Source organism: Lampetra fluviatilis, chromosome 1 (genome assembly GCF_964198595.1).
Source record: "Lampetra fluviatilis chromosome 1, kcLamFluv1.1, whole genome shotgun sequence".
In the NCBI taxonomy this organism is placed as follows: Eukaryota; Metazoa; Chordata; class Hyperoartia; order Petromyzontiformes; family Petromyzontidae; genus Lampetra; species Lampetra fluviatilis.
In genome coordinates this window covers 3,295,373-3,315,934 of record NC_136275.1, presented here as the reverse complement: position 1 = coordinate 3,315,934, position 20,562 = coordinate 3,295,373, and the positions used below count along the sequence as shown (strand labels likewise).

General features: G+C 46.0%; 1 protein-coding gene across 1 annotated transcript in view; it reads left to right on the top strand.

Moving 5' to 3' along the window:
- Positions 1-20,299, top strand: part of LOC144953166 (SCO-spondin-like) — a 187,033-nt gene extending 166,734 nt beyond the window's left edge. The window contains exons 105-111 of the mRNA XM_078883760.1: positions 750-914; positions 3,013-3,233; positions 10,629-10,724; positions 12,146-12,206; positions 13,213-13,343; positions 17,911-18,061; positions 19,669-20,299. Coding sequence (XP_078739886.1) covers positions 750-914; positions 3,013-3,233; positions 10,629-10,724; positions 12,146-12,206; positions 13,213-13,343; positions 17,911-18,061; positions 19,669-19,685 — 842 coding nt within the window. The 3' untranslated portion in view covers positions 19,686-20,299. The remainder of the gene's footprint in view (positions 1-749; positions 915-3,012; positions 3,234-10,628; positions 10,725-12,145; positions 12,207-13,212; positions 13,344-17,910; positions 18,062-19,668) is intronic.
- The last annotated feature ends 263 nt before the right edge of the window (positions 20,300-20,562 follow it).

The following is a 20,562-nucleotide window of genomic DNA, read 5'->3' as shown; positions in this document are numbered from 1 at the left end:
CCAAACGGGGACTGGGAAGTGGACAGAGGTGAGGTTTAACCCGTAGGCTTTCGCGACCAACATCATCCATAATATAGGGTTTTTTTCTGGGTTAGATCGCGTAAATATAAATGTGTCGTTAAACCCGCCACCACCCGACACAGCCAATTAGTAAGGTTTGTCACTTAAACAGAACGTGGCAAATTCGTTACTAGTTCAGCACACTGGTGTGTTGGAGAGCAAATCCACAACATTTACTATCCGAGTGGTGGTGCGTTAACATCTTGCCACCAGATTCTATCAGATCTCGGAAGCTAAGCAGGTTTAAACCTGGATAGCGCTTGGTTAGGTGCCCACTATGCACAAGCAGTTTGTCCTTCCCCAACACCTCTGATTTGCATGGTTGGCTACGTACGGTGAAAAAGAAGTTCAACGGCTGTGAGTTCAAACTTGGGGGTTAACTCAACCCATTATCAGTGCTGGGTCGATAAAATATGTAAGTACCACTTTGTGCGGAGGTTAACATTGGTTTGTCCTATGGGGATACTCACCACCGCCATAGGGCTGTAAGCGGGAACTGAGCGTCATCTTTTAGTCTAATTTGAGTGATAATATTTTATGTTGTACTAAGAGAGGGAGAGAGACAAGAGGGAGACCAAGCCCATTTCTGTTTCTGTCGTGGACAACTAAGAGCCGGCGTGGTTCATTCGAAAGCCTCACCGTGGTTTCTCCCCGCTACCCCCCCCCGCCCGCCCCACCGACCCCGACAGAGGACTGCGAGTGGGGGCCGTGGACGGCGTGGTCATCGTGCTCGGCCTCCTGCGGGGCCGGCACCCGCACGGCGGTGCGACCTCGCAGGCTGAAGGCCCAGCTCGGAGGGCACGAGTGTCAGAGCCCCGAGTCGCGCACGGAAGAGTGCTACGTCCGGGATTGCGGTGAGAGCCGCTCAGACCTCCGATTAGCACGCTGGGCTGCGCACGGGTGCGAACGAAGCGCAACGTAGATATACGTACGGCAGCAACGGAGGTAACAGGCGCCAAGAGCATCGTTCCTCCTGCTGTTACACCAGGCCGTTGCTGTAAGGCCGATCTCTATAGCACCTTAGGTGCGATTTGGCGTGGCATTGTCGGACAGTAAACCAATCGGACGTGATTGTGACATTGTATCCCGCTCGATGCCCTGCTGTTAGCCACGTGCTCATGCCATCAGCAAGTTGCCATGACAGGGAGCCGTGTCATGGCAACCTCATTATTTTAGGCTTCCCTCTGGGATTGCCAAGACACTTTGGATGGATGTCACTTCAGGAGAGGATCACTCCTTGTCCCGCTGTACAAATATCCATACTTGGATCTGGCATTCGAAGCTGATGCTGGAGTTTGCGTGTGAGTATGTGAGGGGCTGGTGGCCTTCATAGGTGCTTGCTAAAAGCACTTGCCCCAACAGTCTGTTAAGGCGATATGGGGGATCTTTGTCTTCCTCTGTTGTTGGAGGACAAAAGGTGGCTGTGTCAAAGGTTAATTGCTCGGCCTCAGAGACTCCTTAATTGCTTCAATGCAGCACATGTTCGCACCTTTCCAAATCATCCGTTTAAAAATCGTAGCGCAGCATGTCGACTCCAGGACCTCGTGTTGACAATTCTTCCAAGCTGCCTTTGACTGAATGCTCGCATCACAATTGTCAGGACTGGCCCGGGATGTTGCGTGTGTGCCGTCGTCTTTTTATTAACGCTTTTTTCATTGGGGAAGTGTGGGGGGGAAGTTGTCCCGGAAACATAATTTATGAGCGCATCGGAGTAGACTGTTCGGCCGCCCCCCCCCGCCCCCCCCCCCGGGAGTTCACTGACTGACATCTAATTTGCTCTGATCTATTGCACGAGGACATCTCAATGCACCCTGATTCGATGGCCGCCTGCTCTTCCGGCTTATGAAACAAGCACGTTCCGACATTCTATTTTCATTCTCGTCAAGTAGGTGCGCTGAAAGAAGGAAACAAATCTAACGACATTGCGCCGGCGATTCAAACTCCTGCTGCTGCTGTTGTTGGAACACTGGCACAAAGGAGATTGATGTTTTCATCAGCAATGAAGTAAAAAAAAAAGCAATACAAATATATAAAACTCCATTGAGTGCAACAATGTTGCCACTTTAAACAGTGTTGGCACCACGGATAGCCTGGCCCCGACATAGAACTGTGTAATTTCCACCATTGCCTCCGAGTCGCTCATTGAGACGTGTGCCGTCACAATGCTCACTGAAGCGTGGGAAGCCAACGCGCATCGCAACGTTTCCAATGCGTAAGAAAGTCAGAGATATATTTTGGTGATTGGCGACTCTTCACCCTGCCAACGCTGCCTTGCACGGAGTGGCCCTTGTTCATCACTCGTTCCACTCTTAAAACTATTCAACTGTTTTGTTTATTTGACCAGGTAAGGCCCACTGAGCTAGAAAGCTCTTTTTTTAGAAGCGACCTACCCATCACAAATGATAGCTCAACAAAGTGGCTCATCATCACGCGCAAATTTATAGCAGCCAAATACTCTAGACGCGTGATGTTGATTCTAAATGCGGAGTGAAAAACCAGAGGACCCGGAGAAAAATCCACGCAAACCACTGGGAGAGAGAAAGACACCGCAAACTTCAAATAAACAGCAGGTGTCTGGGTTGGGGGATCGAACTCACGACCTCCTGCATACCGGGCGAGGTAGTTAACATCTCCTAGCCACCGCGGTGCCCCACTAACGCCTCACTCGTCGTGTCCGCCCCCCCACACCACCCCACACCGACGCCGTCGTGATCGTCGTTCAAGTTCATTTATTTTCAAGTTCATTTATTAAGGTACAGCCCTGTTTGCCATTCGGCTCTTGAATCCGGTGCAACCGCAACAAACAAAAAAACAAAAACACGAACAGAAAACATCTTAAAGTGAATATGTGACTGAGTGCAAACAGAAAATCCAAGAAAAGACAGCAAAACATTGCAGCAAAAAAAACCACCGCACACCGACGCTGTGTGCGAAAATCTCGCTCAACCGCAGGCTGCCCGCCGGGCGAGCGCTGGCTGCGCGGCTACACGTCGGCGCCGTGGTGCGAGCGGAGCTGCGCCGAGGTGTTCGCCACGGAGCTCGGCAACTGCTCGGGGGCGGCGGCCGGAGGCGGCGAGGGCTGCGTGTGCGAGCCGGGCCGGTACCGCAACGCCTCGGGGCGCTGCGTCATCCCGGCGCTGTGCGAGTGCAGCGCCGACGGGCGCGTCTACCAGGTAGGGGAGTCGCGCGGCCAGTGCCACGCCTTGAAGCGGTTCGGACAGACGTGCCGGTTAAATTTCGATTTAAAGCTTTCGTGACTGCAGGGATTCATCTCCTTGGTTCTTTCGGTAAAGTCACACGTAGAATGGAAATAATAAAATAATAAAAATTAAACATAATATCACTTTAAACCCCCCGCCCACCTCCTATGCATTTCACAAGTAGTACTAATCGCATATCTGCATTTCCCATAAATATGCTAAATTCCTCTTGATATGCAAATTCTTTTGTCAAGGCGCTCTTCCCCCCTCCATCCCAGCTTAAATAGACGCTCCAAGCCTGGGGGTGTGTCATTCAAACTCGGTCTTCTCGACAGACCTGTTCTTCACCTGAGGACGGCCGCTTGCGTTGTGGCCGAAACGTCGTGAGAATGATTTTATGAAGTTTTATTTTTATTATTTTATTATTTCCATTCTACGTGACTTTACCGAAAGAACCAAGAAGAAAAAACGTGCCGGTACGCGGAGCGAAAACCAATGATGCATTTGTGTGCGGTAGAGCGCCTCTTAACGACCTCCCATTTTAGCGAGTTGTCGAATTAACGACGGGCCTCCAAAGAGCCCAATGTTTTAGATTTGAAGCTTTCGTGACTGCAAGGAATCATCTTCTTAGGTTTTTTCGGTAAAGTCACGTAGAAAGTAAAATAAAATAAAAACAAAAATCACGACGTTTCGGAGGCAACACAAGTCTCCGTCATCAGGTGGGACCGTTGTGTTGCCTCCGAAACGTCGTGATTTTTGTTTTTATTTTATTTTACTTTCTACGTGACTTTACCGAAAAAACCTAAGAAGAAGAGCCCAATGTGTTCGCTTACCGACCATTCCCCTTTTAACGACGGGCTGTTGCGGGTACGGTAAATGTTAATTGATGCATTGATTAACCACGCTTCTTTTAACATCATGTGTTTATACTGTTGTTAGTATCTTTATGTATTGATTTCCATTGCTTCAATATTTAGTAATTTCTTTGGGTGAAAAGGGGTAACTTTGCTCTCGGAACGAATGAAGGCTTTAACGTGCATTTCATAAACTCGCTTAACGACCAAATCGCTTAACGACCGGTTTCGTGGAACCAATTACCAGCGTTAAGAGGGGTTCTACTGTAATTCTATAATGCTACGACGTGGAATTGTAGTGTTTTTAAGATACGAATTATTTTACTGACCGAGAACATTTCCGCCTAGGAGATGATGCAATGAAATTAGCTCGTAGAACTCCAAAGGATTGCGACGACTTGGGGTGGAATTCATCCAAATTTTTATTGATCATGGCTAAATATGATGATGCTGATTATATACAACATAATTTATTCTGGTACATTTGATACGTATTATATATACTACAGAACAGTGTTCCAGTGCGTGCATAAACATCTTGCCAGGTGGCTCAGCGGTGGAGTGAGCGGCTCGCAATTGGAAGGTTAAAATTTCAAAATCTAGTTGGGGGTTACTCAGCCCATCATACCTCCGGGGTCCATAAAATGAGTACCACTTTGTGGTGAGGTCAACAGTGATTTTTCTTCGGATATACTCACCCCTGCCATAGGAATGAGGAATTTTCACCACTGGCTCAGAGAGCTGTAAACATGCAATGAGCACCAAGGCCTCTATTCCCATTTGAGCGGAGAAATCACTTAGAGTTTTTTTGTTTTTTTGCTCACGTCACCAATTATAATCCGGCGTTACATCTCAGCGCGGCAGGAGGTGCTGCCCAAATTGGATCTTGGCCTAAAGATTCGGATTCAGCGAATCCGATTCTTTCTCTCTCGGCTTCGACACTATTTGCCGGTGCGTTTTTTTTTACCCGGCGCACGCTACCCCAATCTAAACCACTGTGCCCCGTCGCCCAAGGCCGTAGCCATGGAGTCAACATTGGGGGGGACCAAATCTTCCAGGGTGTCTGGGGGTCCCAACCTAGAAAATATCTAAATTTGAAAAGAATTTCCTGCCTGAAATATAATAAAATTCACTTACACATGGGATGGACTTCTTTTTTTTTTACAATAATGTCTAATAGTGTATTGTATTACATTGCTCTGTTTTTACTTTTTATACCATTTTTTGTTTCATTGTTTGTAATGGCAGACATTAGGGATTCATAAAGTACAACCATAACCACAATCATATGAACAGAAATCTATGCATTGATTTATTTGAAGAAAAGTCCAGATACTGTGGCCAAGGTTTAGCAAAAATAGCAAATTTTATTTTTTATAGCAATATATTGAGGGGGGACATATTCGGGGGGGGATGTGTCCCCCCCAATATATATATAATATATATTATATATATATATAATATATATTATATATATAATACATATTATATATATAATATATATTATATATATCATAATTACGGCCTTGCCGTCGCCTATCGACTGGCCCCAGTCGGCAAGCGATGCATCTCGACGTTGTCGGCGTGCCTCGTGGAGTTTTCTCCGCGCTATTGATTGTGTTGCGTTTTCTTCACGCCAAATGTTAAAGTAAAGCTATTGGAGTCCCTGACAGCTCTGTTTGGGAGGGGTGGGGGTTAAGGCTTGGCAAGGAGCATTTGAGGCAAAATTCACTAATGCTGCACGATTGGGCAACTCGTTAAAAGCAGCGTTAAATTATTAAAACTTAGTTCGAATTAATGTAAATATGCGGTAGAGCACAACTACAGCATAATCCGGCACTTTGGTGATGGGGTTGGTGTATTGTTTTGCGATCGTGTGTGGCGAAACACTCACATGCAGAGACAGCAAATGCCTTCAGTAGACAGTGCAGCAAGCTGGCTGTGGATGTACATTACCCATCATACACTTGGGGTTTTCTCCTGGTATGCTACATATTTCTCGCTCGTGCACAACACTCAACAAAAATAATTGGACAGATCCATAACACGAACGCCAGAGGGAAGTCTCGAGACCAGCAAAATATTTCCCGAGTAAACGAAAAAATGTAAATTAAATCAAATAAACATACGACGTTTCGATCACAACACAAGCGATCGCCATCAGGAGGATGACGACCTATCTACGTGACTTTACCGAAAGAACCAAAGAATATGAATTCCTACAGTCACGAAAGTTTTAAGTCAAAACATTGGTAATATCATTATCATCATCGTGCGTACATGAATCTTACCCTTTGGATTTTGGAAGCAAATACAATTTTGTTGATAATGTTGTTGTTATACTTAATAATTGGTTTTGTCAGCGTTACAGATACTGTACATTATAAATGAGGATGTTCTCTATATATATAAAACTAACTTTTCCTCTTTCACAAATGTACACATTTGTGAGATTTTTTTTATCACGCAAAACCATATAAATTTCTTAAATAAAAAGTATATCCTGCATTAAAGCAGATGCCACTTCGCGTATTGGTTCAGAAAAAGAAAAATTCTCGGATTTTGGATTATCCCTAGAGTATGGAGTCTTAGGGGCCCCTATCCCAGAAGGAAGGGGCAACCAGGGACAGCCGTGGCCAATGGGATGACCTTGTTAGGATAAATGTTGAAGAAAAAAAACAACAACATTAGAAACGAGACTTCGGGACATGGCTGGGCGGAGGTTCGCGAGAATTGGCTGTTGATCTTTTTTTTCGAGGAAATTAAAAACGGTGAGCTCACGGGAACGTCGTGAATAACGTTCACACAGAGGGGGTCTGTACACAGTATGCATGGCTTTGCGTTGGCGCAAAAGGGAAATGATCGTTTGTCAACGCAGTCTTCGCGGTGTGCATGAGTGAATCTAAGAAAAGTGTCGCGTGTATTGTTTAGTGTCATGCAACTCGCATCGATTTCGAATACTAAATGCAATATAATGAAGTCGTTCATTATTTTCTGTAAGGAAATATGTTTTCATTACTTAGACACGTCTCATTGAACGCACATTGATCATAAAGTCAATAATTAAGCAGATGAACCTCGCCATATCCACTCGGCCACGTGAATGACTGTATCATCGCAAGGAGGCAAGGTGTGTGAATCGGACAAAGATCGAGCCATCTTATGAGAGATACCTTCTTGCATGTCAATGAGTTACCTGTAGGGGGGGTAGGTTGTGGGGGCAGTACAGCAAGTATGTCGCTGACCTATCTCTATACTCAACATGAAGAGTTTATTTTGCTTGGAATAGAGCGTTGCCCCCTTGCACGCGTGGCTGCAGTTTCTGCCCAGATGTCATCATCACGTTCATCGTCGTCACGATTAGCCCCGTAGGTGTCCACTGCACATTTCGTCATTTGTTGACACTTTCCTCTCTGTCTTATGCCAATATGCTTTAAGTAGTGCCACGTCTTTTTTTGGCGCCATTCTCTTATGTCGTTCGGATTTAAATACTCATTATATTGGCTGATGAACACCTTAATATGTAGAGGACAGCAGAGCTTGCAGAGGGAATTTGGCCGCCGGTTTACCGCCTGGCGGCTTCGTTTCCCGCTCGTCCGCATTTCTTCCGAGTTGTCATTTCTCTCTTTTAAAAAATTACAAGTTTTTAATTATTATCACATTATTACGTTGGTTTTTTTTTTTTTGGGCCACCCGTCCCCTTCTAAATTGTGGATCGTTATTCGCAATATTTAGCGGCCAAAGCCAGCAGGGGTTTGCTGTTGTCTCCGTTGTCATTTCTCTCTCTCTCTCTCTCCCCCCCCAGCTCGAAGCGGCGTTTTCCCCCTTGCTGAGATATTCTGATTGCCTCACAGTGTTGCGGCTCATGAGCTGTAAAGCTGTCGCGGTGTGTGTTAATCATCGGTTGGCACCTGGGACCGGGGGTTATCCTAAGTTCATGGCCAGCATATCCCATCAATTAGGGACCAACCGTAGGATGCGAGGAGTCCACACAAAGAGCCCCATTATATCCACATAATTCGGAGTGGAAACACAACATTGGAAGGGTTATCAGTCTCCGAAAAAACGACCGCACACCCAAGAAAACAATTACTCTGTTACGGTGCGGTAACAAAGCCGTGATGCCAGTTTTTTCCACTTATATTCTCAATTTTAAAATAATTTTCATATTTTACGTGTCAGGTGAATGGCATCCACGGGTAATTACAGTCTCTAATGCCAGAACAACATCTTTTGAGATAGCCGTGTAATTGTACTATGCCCCTGTGCGTTGTATTAATGTTCAGAAGTAGATTACAATACAACTAAGCACGATGTTAATATATATTGCGTTTAACATAATACGTATTTTGTACATTATATTATTACTAATAATCAATTACAGCCCTTGGTTAGTCCACTTGATGGATGATGTCTTCGCCTTTGTCGTCGAGGTCGTGAATGTTAATTGACCAAACTTCACCACGCTGGTCAGTGCAGTTTGGTGAAGGGGGTGACCCCGGACCGGTTCAGATGTCACCGCCGATGTTAACCATGGCCAAGAATCAAATCTCAGAACTTGCCAGTTCGTCACTAGTACAGCACACCGGTGTGTTGGAGAGCAAAGCCGCAACATTTACAATCTGAGTACGACATTTCGCCAGTAATTACAACCGGAATCATCAGGCTGCAGCCAGATTTGTTATTTTTTTTTAATAAACTCATTGATTTTTTTTCTTTCAAAATAGTAGCAACACACATGGATGTGTATATGTGGAGAAATGGGAGCGATAGTGTAACGTATAGCGCGCGGCGCTACGAACCCGGTGACCCGAGTTTGATTTCCACTCATGGACAACACCGTTGACGATTATCTGAACTGGTCCTGGGCCTCCCCTAGGTCGACTGAGCCTCAAATGAGTACCTGGTACGTAACTAGGGAGACAAAGGCGGCCGGGCGCGCTGTTGGCCACCCACCCCTCTCGAGACAGCAGTGCTGTGTAATTGTATTCTGCCGCTGCAGTGAGCGAATCTGTTCACCACAGCTGCTGTCGCTGTAGCGAATTCGGCCTGGCTCAGAGAAAAAAAACGGGAATGCTTTCCGCGTGCATGTGGAAGTACTGCAACGAGCTGAGACGCACGTTTATCAATTTTGGTGTTCACAATCGAAATCTTGATTTATCCAGGAGAAATCGGACGAGCAAAGGAGCTCTTCTTTTTGGTTCTTTCGGTAAAGTCACGTAGAAGGGAAATAATAAAATAATAAAAATAAAACATAATAAAATAATTATCACGACGTTTCGGCCACAACGCAAGCAGCCGTCCTCAGGTGAAGAACAGGTCTGTCGGAAAGACAGCGTCTGAATATGTGGACGCTGTTATTATTTATTTTATGATATTTTATTTTTATTACTTTATTATTTCCCGTCTATGTGACTTTACCGAAAGAACCAAGAAGATGAATCCCTGCAGTCACGAAAGCTTTAAATCGAAATTTAAAGGAGCTCTTTTTCATAAATGCCCAGGAGGACGTGAAGCAGTATTCTAAAGAGAAAAGTGGTAGTTCTACTGCTTCTTGGCGTGAAGCAGCAGTTTGCGCACTGCACGATGAAGCCGGCGACCCGAGTTTGATTCCCGGCCACGGCTAATATCAATGGCGAGCAACAACTGACGGGTCCCGGTCGTCTGCTTCCTCAACCCGCACTCAACGGCGTGGTGAAGTATGGTCATACGACCCCCTCAACTGAGAAGGCGTGGGAAGTCCGTCATCCAGTAATGCATCGACAAATGAATACAAATTGTTCGCATTCTCATTATTTTGCGAGCAGCAGATAATATCTGCGGGAATATTAAATAACCTAAAGAGAAAACGTGCGCTCGGGCCATACATGCTGCTTCGCCAGAAACGGCTGCAGTGTTTCTGCTTTTCTTTACGCTCGCTAAATCTGTGGGGTTTACTGGAATCAGCTCCGCGTGAATGAACTGCTGGGGGATTCCGCTCGTTAACCCCCTGACTCGAGGTTTTCCCGGAGCCATTACGTTGCAATGCAGAATTAACTGTGCGTTTATAGATGAAAGGGTGTGGGTAGGAGGCGGGAGGGGGGGTTGCCTCTGACTACACATTAAATTGCAAATGTGTTTTTTTCACGCACGAAATATCTACGAACCCATTGACCTGGCCTTGATTATTTATTTTAAATGTGTCCCTATGAAACTGTATTTTTATATCAGTTCCTTTTTTTCTTGGGCTCCGTCTTAATTGTTTGCATAACGGATGAGAATTGCGTCGGGAGCGATGTAGAAACGTGTAAATTAGTCGGCGCCCTTCGGAGGTGCTGCTCGGTAGGGAATGCCGCAATGTGAAATGTTTGCAACGTTTCTCTCCCTCTCAACCCCACCCACCTCGCCACCGTCCTCATCTCCTCACCTATTGTTTTTATGGTCCCAACCGTCCTGCCGATGTCAGCAACAACCAACGCGGGTGTTTGCTGTTGTCGGTCGTCGTCGTCGTTGTTGTCGTGTGTGCGTGCGCTAGTCTGGCCAGCGCTGGATGGAGGGCTGCCACGAATGCCGCTGCATCAACAGCATGAAGATCTGCAAGGCGGACTGCCCCAAGCTGCAGTGCCTGGAGGTCTGACCCCTTTCTCCCCGGTGTCACTCACCGTCTCGCCGCGGCACATTTCACACCCCCGTGGGAGCGGCGACGCCTGTTTCCTGCCCCACCGTCGCTCGACTAAACGTAGCACGGTTGGCTGCATACGGTGCGAAAGAAGTTTGACGTGCATACACGCACACACGAAGCCAGCCAAGCGCAACGCTTCATCTGCATTTTTTCTTTTATTTGGAAACGTCGTCGTAGCAGCTTCTTCTTTCCCACTGCCGATGTAGATGGCAAAGCAACGAACACAATTTCACATTCAGGTGGTCTAGCCAGACAACCGCGTCAGGAGCACGCGGAGTTTATCGCTGTGATGTCTGTCTCGTAGCAGCACTTTGTTTGCGAGTTTATAAACACGCGTATTTTTTTTTTGCACGGTAGGACAGCCTTGACATGCCAGCACCAAGTATGTAATTGAAAAACAAAAGTAGGTTGATATGCTATGGCGTGCGCGTCTGTGTTATGGCTGCCTTGATTTTTAGTTGTCTTTGAAACACCTCCCAGCGCATGGAACAAACCTGCACACCACTGCTGCCGAGAATATTTAGCTGTAGCCAATGTAGCCTGGATCAAATAAGATGTAAATGTTTAATGTGTGCACAAGGAAATATATTCTGAGAATTTGTGATCCTTTTTTCTCTCTCTCTTTCTCTGGGGGGATGTGTGGCTGTAGTTGTTTGTGCACCGCGCTGTGAAATCGGTTTGATTCCCACCCACGGCTCTCTCCCCACTGCACACACGAAGCATCAAGGCTTCTCATTTGTCTAGGCCGCTCACCTATCCAGGGGTTTCTGACCTGTTCAGGGTTCTCACCTGTCCAGGCCAGCATATGAGACACTTTGAGCTCTGGCTGTACACCTCCGAGTTATCGATCGAACTTTGCATCCGATTCGCAAAAAATACCTGCTCGCGTTAGAAACTCCTTTGCCAGTAGCAAAATATGATAATTGGTTCTTAACCCTTTTATCTGGCAACAAAACTGACACCTTTTTTTTACAAGGAGTCATGTTTGCATTGACCACAATACCTGCGGTCGGAATGCAAACAAAAAACACAACTCTGATAATGTATGCATTGTCCTTTTGGCGTCATCTGGTCCAACACCATGTGAGACTAGGCTCTAAGAAAAGCTGTCTCGGGTGTGGACCAATCAATTTCAAGGACAGTGCATACATTATCAGAGTCGTGTTTTTTGTTTGCATTCCGACCGCAGGTATTATGGTCAATGCAAACATGACTCCTTGTAAAAAAAGGTGTCAGTTTTGTTGCCAGATAAAAGGGTAAAAAAACAATTATCATGTTCTCATATTATTATGCTGATCGACATGATGCGGTACTGACAGAAATAAAATAAAACGTTGGAGAAATAACGTCTGCTGTGCTCTCCTACCTAGGGAGAGGTGAAGGTGGAGGAACCGGGTAGCTGCTGCCCTGTGTGCAGGAAGGAGGTGATCGGTAGGTTTCTGATGCACACCCTCCACACTGCTGTGTATCATCATCGCCTTATCTAGTAGGGGCTGCCGCAGAAAAAGTATCGCCAATTTCATTGTGATGTTCGCTTACATCGCTTCTGGTCTGGGGGGGGACAAATGTGCAGCCGTAGATGCTGTTTGCTCCAAAAGACTGACGCAGCGATTTTTTTCTGCGTCTTATTTCATTGCTGCACAGATGTGTGCACCTGACATTATTTAGTTGGACGGCAATTTCCTAACGCTGGCAAACCGAATTTTGATGTCATGTAAATGTCGCCCTTGATTATTGCATCCCGTCTCATATTTGACTGGATGGAGCCTCATATGGCACCTCACTCCATCAGCGGTTAATGCCGTAGAGGCCTACGTGAGATTAAAGATATTGTGAAAAATCATAGCATCTCCAACCACTCGTGCAGCAACTGACAAACCGTCATGGCAATGCAACTTCAATTTCATGGGTCTGTATATTATGTTAATTGAGACGGCTTTAAAAAGTTAAGTGATTTATGGTTTGTTATTTAGTTTACCGTAATGTGTGTACTTAAATGCCGAGTACGATTTATCCATCACTTTAACAATATTCTGTCGCATTTGCTGAATTCAATATTCGACTGAATTATTAATTATTATTTTAATATTACAATAACAGTAGTATTTGCCATACATATTTAGGCTTTTGTCGGTCTCACAATACCGATATGACAACGCACCCTCTTCTTCAAGCAGTATGTGCGTATGATATATCCACATCCATCCATACCGATCTTGTCAAAGGCACTTCACATCACAGCGGTTGAAGGTTACAGGATAGGATAATGCACTTCTATTCAATTACCCCCTTTACATTATTCAATCAGTTAATTAGTTCACTCGCTTGGCAGTTGCAGCAGCAACAGTGGCTTCAGCGTGACAGCCTGCTCGATCTTGTGCCAGGGTTGCTCACTTATTGGTTTGCATCCCACTTTGGCTCGCCCGACCACACGCAGATGAGCAGGCGGACGTGTGCCAGCGCTACACAGAAGTGCGCAACATCACCAAGGGCCTGTGCCACATCGCGGGCGTGGAAGTGAGCTACTGCCGGGGGAGGTGTCCGTCACGCACCATCGTCATACCACAGGTGAACGTCGTACCGCATGTGCGCCATCCCTCTCGGCCTCGTCACGGGGGGATGAAAGCGCATCAGCCAGACTCCCGCGCACCAGAGGGGTGACGGCTGCCCGTAATGCATCGTTCTCTGCTCACTGCCAGGCCTTTGGCTCAAATTCCCTTCATCCTGTCCGATCTTTCTGCTTTCTCTGCTTCTCTCCCAACAGCCTTCTCATGTCACGTGTAAGGCGCCTTGTGAAGTGACTCCTTCACAAAAGGGGTGGCGTGAATGTGATGTTCATTAAATCAGTGGCTGCCTGGACATGACAGCTAATTTGCGGACTGATCCATCTTTGTGTTTTTTTTTCCATGAAGGTAGGATGGCGAGAATTGCGGTGTGTGTTGATGAAGGGAGGTGGTGCGGGTGGAGGGGGTTGCGGCCAGTGCCAAGTTGGACAGAATGAAAAGCTCATCCCCTAGTATTAAATACTCAGGTGTCTAGCAGCTGACATTGTTACACATGAGAAGAAGTTGATGCGATTGAAATTGACCGCGCACTTCCAAATCCTACAGCGCCTGTTGCACGACGATTATGCATCAGTGTCAATCGATTAGCAGCCCTTGGCTGATAATCACCGTGTGCCTTTCTCGCCCCCATAAACCAATCGGTATAATACCTTGAAATTATTGCCGTTTACAACTCTAACGACAACATGCGAGCACAACTCACTTCAAGGTGGTCTGTGAAAACTCGGAATAAGCATGTATATCCTCAAACAAGGATGGAAGCGAGACTCATTCTCCAATCGGAGTCCTGAAATGGCAGTGAAAATGACACATTGTACGAATGACTTCATGAACGTGAGTTGGGCATTCTATAACCACCTCTCCATCTGGCCGGACTGTGGATGATCAGGAAAATATTCAACCCTAATGCAATGAAGAGTAAGAGACTGCACAAATTTGTTCTATGTATTTACTTGTTGACTTGTCACCACTCCGTGGAACATAAAAAAAAACTAAGGCCGTTAAATCGTCTTTTCAATACCGGTAACCGCGAAAAAATAGCTGCTAAAAGAACTGATTACCGGTTTGCTGCACACACAGTACAGTATAGAAATATATTTATGGCAATAAGCATTTCGGTATCACCTTTTTAACTGCGATCTGATTGCAGCTGCCACAGTTGTGTAACGGTCAGCGAGCCGGACTTGAACTGCAGAGGGTCACCGGTTCCATTCCATCTCCCCTGCCCGGCACTTGAAACAACGGTGCAAATCTTGACTTAAAGCTTTCGTGACTGCAGGAATTCATATTCGTGGGTCTTTCGGTAAAGTCACGTAGATAGGTTCAAAAGAAAATAACAAGAAATAACAAAAAACTACGACGAAACCAATACCTAGGCCGTGGCTGATCATTGTTTTAATGCGGTGGGCTCACACGAAATTGATTTATCTAAGACGAAGGTATTTTGCAAGCCCATTGGCTATCAACAAAGATTCGTTCATGAAGCCATCCATATATATAGACACAGACACAATTTCAACCGAGAAGATGGGTACAAACTGAACAATCATTGGAAGGACGTTATCAACAAGTTTAAGTCATAACTGGCTGTGATGTTCCCATCCTACCTGCCATTAACATGCTAATCTCTCATTAACATGCTAATTTTCACCTGGCAGCCCTTTGATTGGTGGAAAACCATCCACCGTTGGGTTGGCTGCCCACCACTTGCATTATCATTGGCTGCTGACATTTGGGCTACGCCCATTTCAAACCCTTATAAACAGTTTGCCTTGGAATCTAACCCCCCTTTTCCTGAAGACGGCCGCTTGTGTTGCGATCGAAACGTCGTAGTGTTTTTTTAGTTTTTTTATTTTCTTTGAACCTACCTATGTGACTTTACCGAAAGATCCAAGAATACAACGGTGCAAATAGAAAATAGTTTTAAACACCCCCAGACGCGTCGTGTTCACCTGCAGTTGAGTCGACCGGCGGGGTCTTGTGCGGTCGTGGGGTAAAGTGTGGGTATTCCCACCGAAACAGACTCAACAATCGATTTCCGGTTCATGATCTTCCGAACCGACAGTACATTTTCAAAATGGCTACCGGTCATGGTGGCTGTCGTTGATTAACCCTAAAAGAAAACGAAGGTATGTCTGGCGTTGCCTTCGCCATGTCTTCTGAATAAATTGCTCCCCGCTATGCGTCGGTGTACTCTGCACACTGTGCAATAAACCAGACACGGCTCACCGGACATTCACGGGGTGGAAATTGTCAGCAAGCATACATTTTTAATGATCAATTTCACATATTGGCCAACCTTTCCCTGATGGGCACCTGTACTGGAATAACATCAATCGATGGTCACATCGTTATCGCAATGCCAGTGCTTTCCATGTGCAAGCACCGCTCATTGCTCTGCAAAGACACCCTAATTGAATGGTACAATTTTTATTACGATTTGGATGTTTATTATATATTTATTATATATGTCTAGATATTTTTTTACCCAAGAGAAAAAAACATGTCGGATTATGTTGGCTATTGCTTACAAATGGTGGGGGTCAGTGAGTCCATCGTTTGCCTTTATTTTACCCACCGTGAGCTCGATGAGAAGTAAGTGCCTTGCAAGGTGCGCCTGGGCGACACCGCACAAAAAAATCAAATTGTACCAAAGGATATTCAGTCGCCGTGTCAAAATATATCGTCCAGAAACATCCCACGTGAAAAACGTGTGAGACATTGCACACGTAAAAAAAAAACGTAAGATGTGAAAGGTTTTAATTATCTCGGCACCCCAGGCCTCCCATCTCCCCCCCCCTATCCCCTAAGACTTTGTACTGACTTTAATTGACCCAATGTTTTGAAAAATATTACACTCAAAACGGTTGGGCAAGGATGTGATTCACTTTGTGCCGAATGGATGTGTTGTTTATTTTGATGTTTTCTTTTGCAGACATGCAAATCTAGTGCCTTTAAAAGTTACGAACATGAAAGGTTTTGGAATAATTGAGTCAGGTGTCACTGTTACATGACACCCTTTGAAATATTGGCCCACGTGCCGAGTTTCACGGGTGTACATGACCAGAATTCTGTTCTCTATCTCCATACATAAATAACATTACGTTATTTTCTATGGTTTACTCTCCAACGCAGCACCGGTGTGCTGTACTAGTAACGAATTGGCATGTTCTGTTCACGTGACAAACCTTACTAATTGTCTGTGTCGGGTGGTGGTGGAGTTATCGACAATTATATTTACGCGATCTAACAAAAAAAATTCTAGATTTGAAGTTTTCGTGACTGCAAGGATCCATACTCTATGGTTTTTTCGGTAAAGTCACATAGGTAAAAAATAATAAAAATGAAAACAACAAAATTAAATCATAAGCCTCCGGAGGCTTGTGTTGCTTCCAAAACGTCGTGATTAAATTTAGTTGTTCTAATCTGTTATTTTAGTTGTTTTCATTTTTATTATTTTTTACCTACGTAACCCAAAAAACCCTCTATTTTGGATGACATTATTTATATATTTAGCACATAAGCCTACTTGCTCTTCAGACAGATATCTACAGGCATCCATGTACGCAAGCAGAGTACAGCATGTATAAAATAGGTACCACTTTGTGAAAGGTCGACAATGATTGTCCTCGGGATAGACTTGCATTAATCTTTGGAATGTGGAATGAGCACCAGGTTCCCAGGTCTGCAGAGGTAGAGAGATGATCAATGGCCCCACTTGAAGAAATGATGCAGTTTGATTATTGTTGTTTTGCTTCAGAAACGACGAAGGTGAAAAACCAAAGGTTTTGGTGTTGGCTTTGTCATTTTTAATTTCTTGTCGTCTGAATAAATTGTTTCTGTCATTGGTCGCTGTACTCTGCCAGGAAGTGCAATCTATGTGAAATTTAATGAAAACGAAACTATTTGTATGTTACCAGGTAAGTCCCACTTAGCTATATAGCTCTTCTTTAGAAGCGACCTCGCCGTAATGATAAAGTGGCTTATTGTGCGGAAAATACTCTAAACGCACGTTTATACATGTGGAGTGAAAAACCGGAGGACCCGGAGAAAAATCCACGCGACCACGAGGAGAGGCATCCAAACTCCAAATATACACAGCAGGCGTCAGGGTCGGGATCGAACCCACGACCTCCTGCACACCAGGCGAGGTAGTTAACATCTCCTAGCCACCGCGATGATGATGATGAGAAAGAGGCATCCAAACTCCAAATATACACAGCAGGCGTCAGGGTCTGGATCGAACCCACGACCTCCTGCACAACCAGGCGAGATAGTTAACATCTCCTAGCCACCGCGATGATGATGATGAGAAAGAGACATCCAAACTCCAAATAGATAGCAGGCGTCAGGGTCTGGATCGAACCCACAACCGCCTGCACACCAGGTGAGATAGTTAACATCTCCTAGCCACCGCGATGATGATGATGATGATGAGAAAGAGACATCCAAACTCCAAATAGACAGCAGGCGTCGGGGTCGGCGAGGTAGTTAACACCTCGCCACGATGACACGCCACACCTCGTCTTCCGAACGCTCGTGACCTTGCGCACCCCTTTTGCGCGACGCAGGAGCCGTACATCGAGGCCGAGTGCGAGTGCTGCAGCTACCGGCTCGACCCCCAGCGGCCGGTGCAGTTCCTGCGCCTGGAGTGCGCCAACGGGGAGAGCGAGCCCGTCGTGCTGCCCGTCATCCACAGCTGCGAGTGTAGCAGCTGCCAGGGTGAGGCCAGCGTCGGCCACGATGGTAGCCACGGTGACGCGGGCGGGGGGGGGGGGTTCACGTCGCCTTGCCCGTTTTGTTCAGATTGCACAGCAGAGGTCGCAAACGGGTTTTGATTCCTTACCCGTACCCGTACCCGGCCGTACCCTACCCGTAACCGGCCGGGTACGGTACGGGTATCGGGTACCTGATTGCGACCTCTGGGATGAAGCCATGTTGCAGGCGCGGGTGGGTTGATTCTAGGAACTTGAATTGTGAGAAGAGACACAAGACGTTGGGAAATTAGTAACAAACGGTTACTCACCAGTGACTCACGGTCTACCCGTACCCGGCCGCACCAGGGTCGCAAACGGGTACCCGTACCCGGCCGGGTAGCCGGGTATCGGGTAGGGTACGGGTATCGGGTACCCGGTTGCGACCTCTGTTGCACAGGGAATACGTCAACCGCAGCACGCAGGGTGGACGTGTTTGATGATGGGGCACGGAAGCAGGGGGGTGGGGATGTGGGGGAGGCAGAGGTGGAAGTGGGAGTGCGGAGAGTGAGTGGGTATATGCAATCTTGATTTGAAGCTTTCGTGACTGCACTCTTTGGTTATTTCGGTAAAGTCACGTAGGTCGGAAAAATAATAGATGACGACGTTTCGATCGCAACGCAAGCAATCGTCATCAGGCGTAAGCAAGACGAGGGAAGCTGCTGATGCAGGCTGCTCTTTCACCTGATGACGATTGCTTGCGTTGCGATCGAAACGTCGTGATCTCTATTATGTTTTCTACCTACGTGAACCAAAGAGTATATGGGTGTACGGAGTTTATCGTAGGTAAGGATTGGTAAGGTTGTTGTGGTTAAGGCCTGGTCCTCTCGCTTCTAGTTTACGTACGAAGACTTTCTAATTCTACACAGTGATCGATGTATGGATACCCCACTGATTTCTAATGGCCCTCTTATTTAGATATAGCATCAGTGACCTCAGCTTGTACGTCTCTATGTTGAACTTCTTTCGCACCGTACGTAGCCAACCTATGCTAATCGGGGGTGCGATTAGCGCGGTTGGCCTAACACATTGTACATTTCGGTCAGCTTTGTTGGAAAAATAGTGCATGGCGGGAGTGTTAAAATGTTACATCCGTCTATTGAGATTGGTTTGAGACGTGTAGAGGATTGGTATATTTTTTTCCCTGGAATTTATCCATATGATTGTAGTGGCGTATCTATAAATGGGTCACCCCCTACTGTTAATAGTGCATGCGCACTGCATTGTTTACCATAATCTGTATCATTGAGGACATGGCCGACACCTCGAAAAATATCCACGTATATTTAATGACGCTCATTCGGCGCTATTAAGACCATTCATAGGGTATAAGATTATAAATATCGTAGTGACATTAACACACTTCTATCGCATGCACTGGAATAGTTTTTTTTTACGTTACTCAGCGGGCTGAATAACGTGCATCGCAATTGCACTCGGTTTTACACAATACATTTCTAATCGCGTGCAAGTGTTATAAATGTAGCGAGCGTTAATTTCTAATTGGATTAAAAAAAAAACACAGTCATGCTGAGCAGTAGCTCAATAAAATACATTTTGCGCTTCTCTTCTCAGGTGGTGATTTCTCCTAAACGCTGACACTGGAAGAAGAGGGGTGAAGGGTCTCGTAGACGTTCCGTGCTGACATCAGCGAAGCTTGCGAATTTATATGTCGGCATTAGTGTTCACGTTCTCGAAGTATTTCTCGTGTCGGGCGCGCTCATGAAAACCCTGCCTCGTTTGCTTCGTGGACAAAATCCTGTGGGTTGCCCTTGTAGGAATGCTACCGTGCGATCTCAGTCACGTCGTTTGTGTCGTTATCTTGAACGGACACTGGCGTCGCGCATCGAAGAGATGCCCTCTCCGATTTTGTACAACGCCGCACTGCGTAACGTGACGGACTTTTAATCATTGCGGATGATCGCTTCTTAGTTGCTATTTACCCAGCAAAGAGATGGATGCTCTGCATCGGTTTAACAGTCACCCTTATATTTTCCGGTAAGATCTAGACGTGGCAATATTTTTCTGTAGCGTGAGGAGCGTCGCCCTTAAGAACGTGAACAAGTTGTGACAGGCCTTGGCTTTCGCAGAGAAACGCCTCCGTAGATTTTCACGCGAGCTTTGGCAGCGTTACCTTTTTCCCACTTTCGCACGCGAGCGTCGATGGTATTACTCCGCCTCAATAAAGCAGCAAATATGAAATGCGTTTGTCTTCTCAGACCTGTGTGGTTTTGTTGTTGTTGTTGTCGTTGCATGAATTGTATTGTTAAAGGTAAAGGTGCAGCCCTGCAAGATTCTTGCTCGCGTGCTGCCGGAAGGTTCCTCCGTACCCTCAACTCCGACGGAGCACCGTCTCTAGTTCCACTCGACCCGGCGTGGGCATCCAAAATAACAAGGAGAGACATACTAATAGGGATTTTCCCCTTTTTTCTGCCAACAAAACTGACACCTTTTGCAAGGAATCATGCT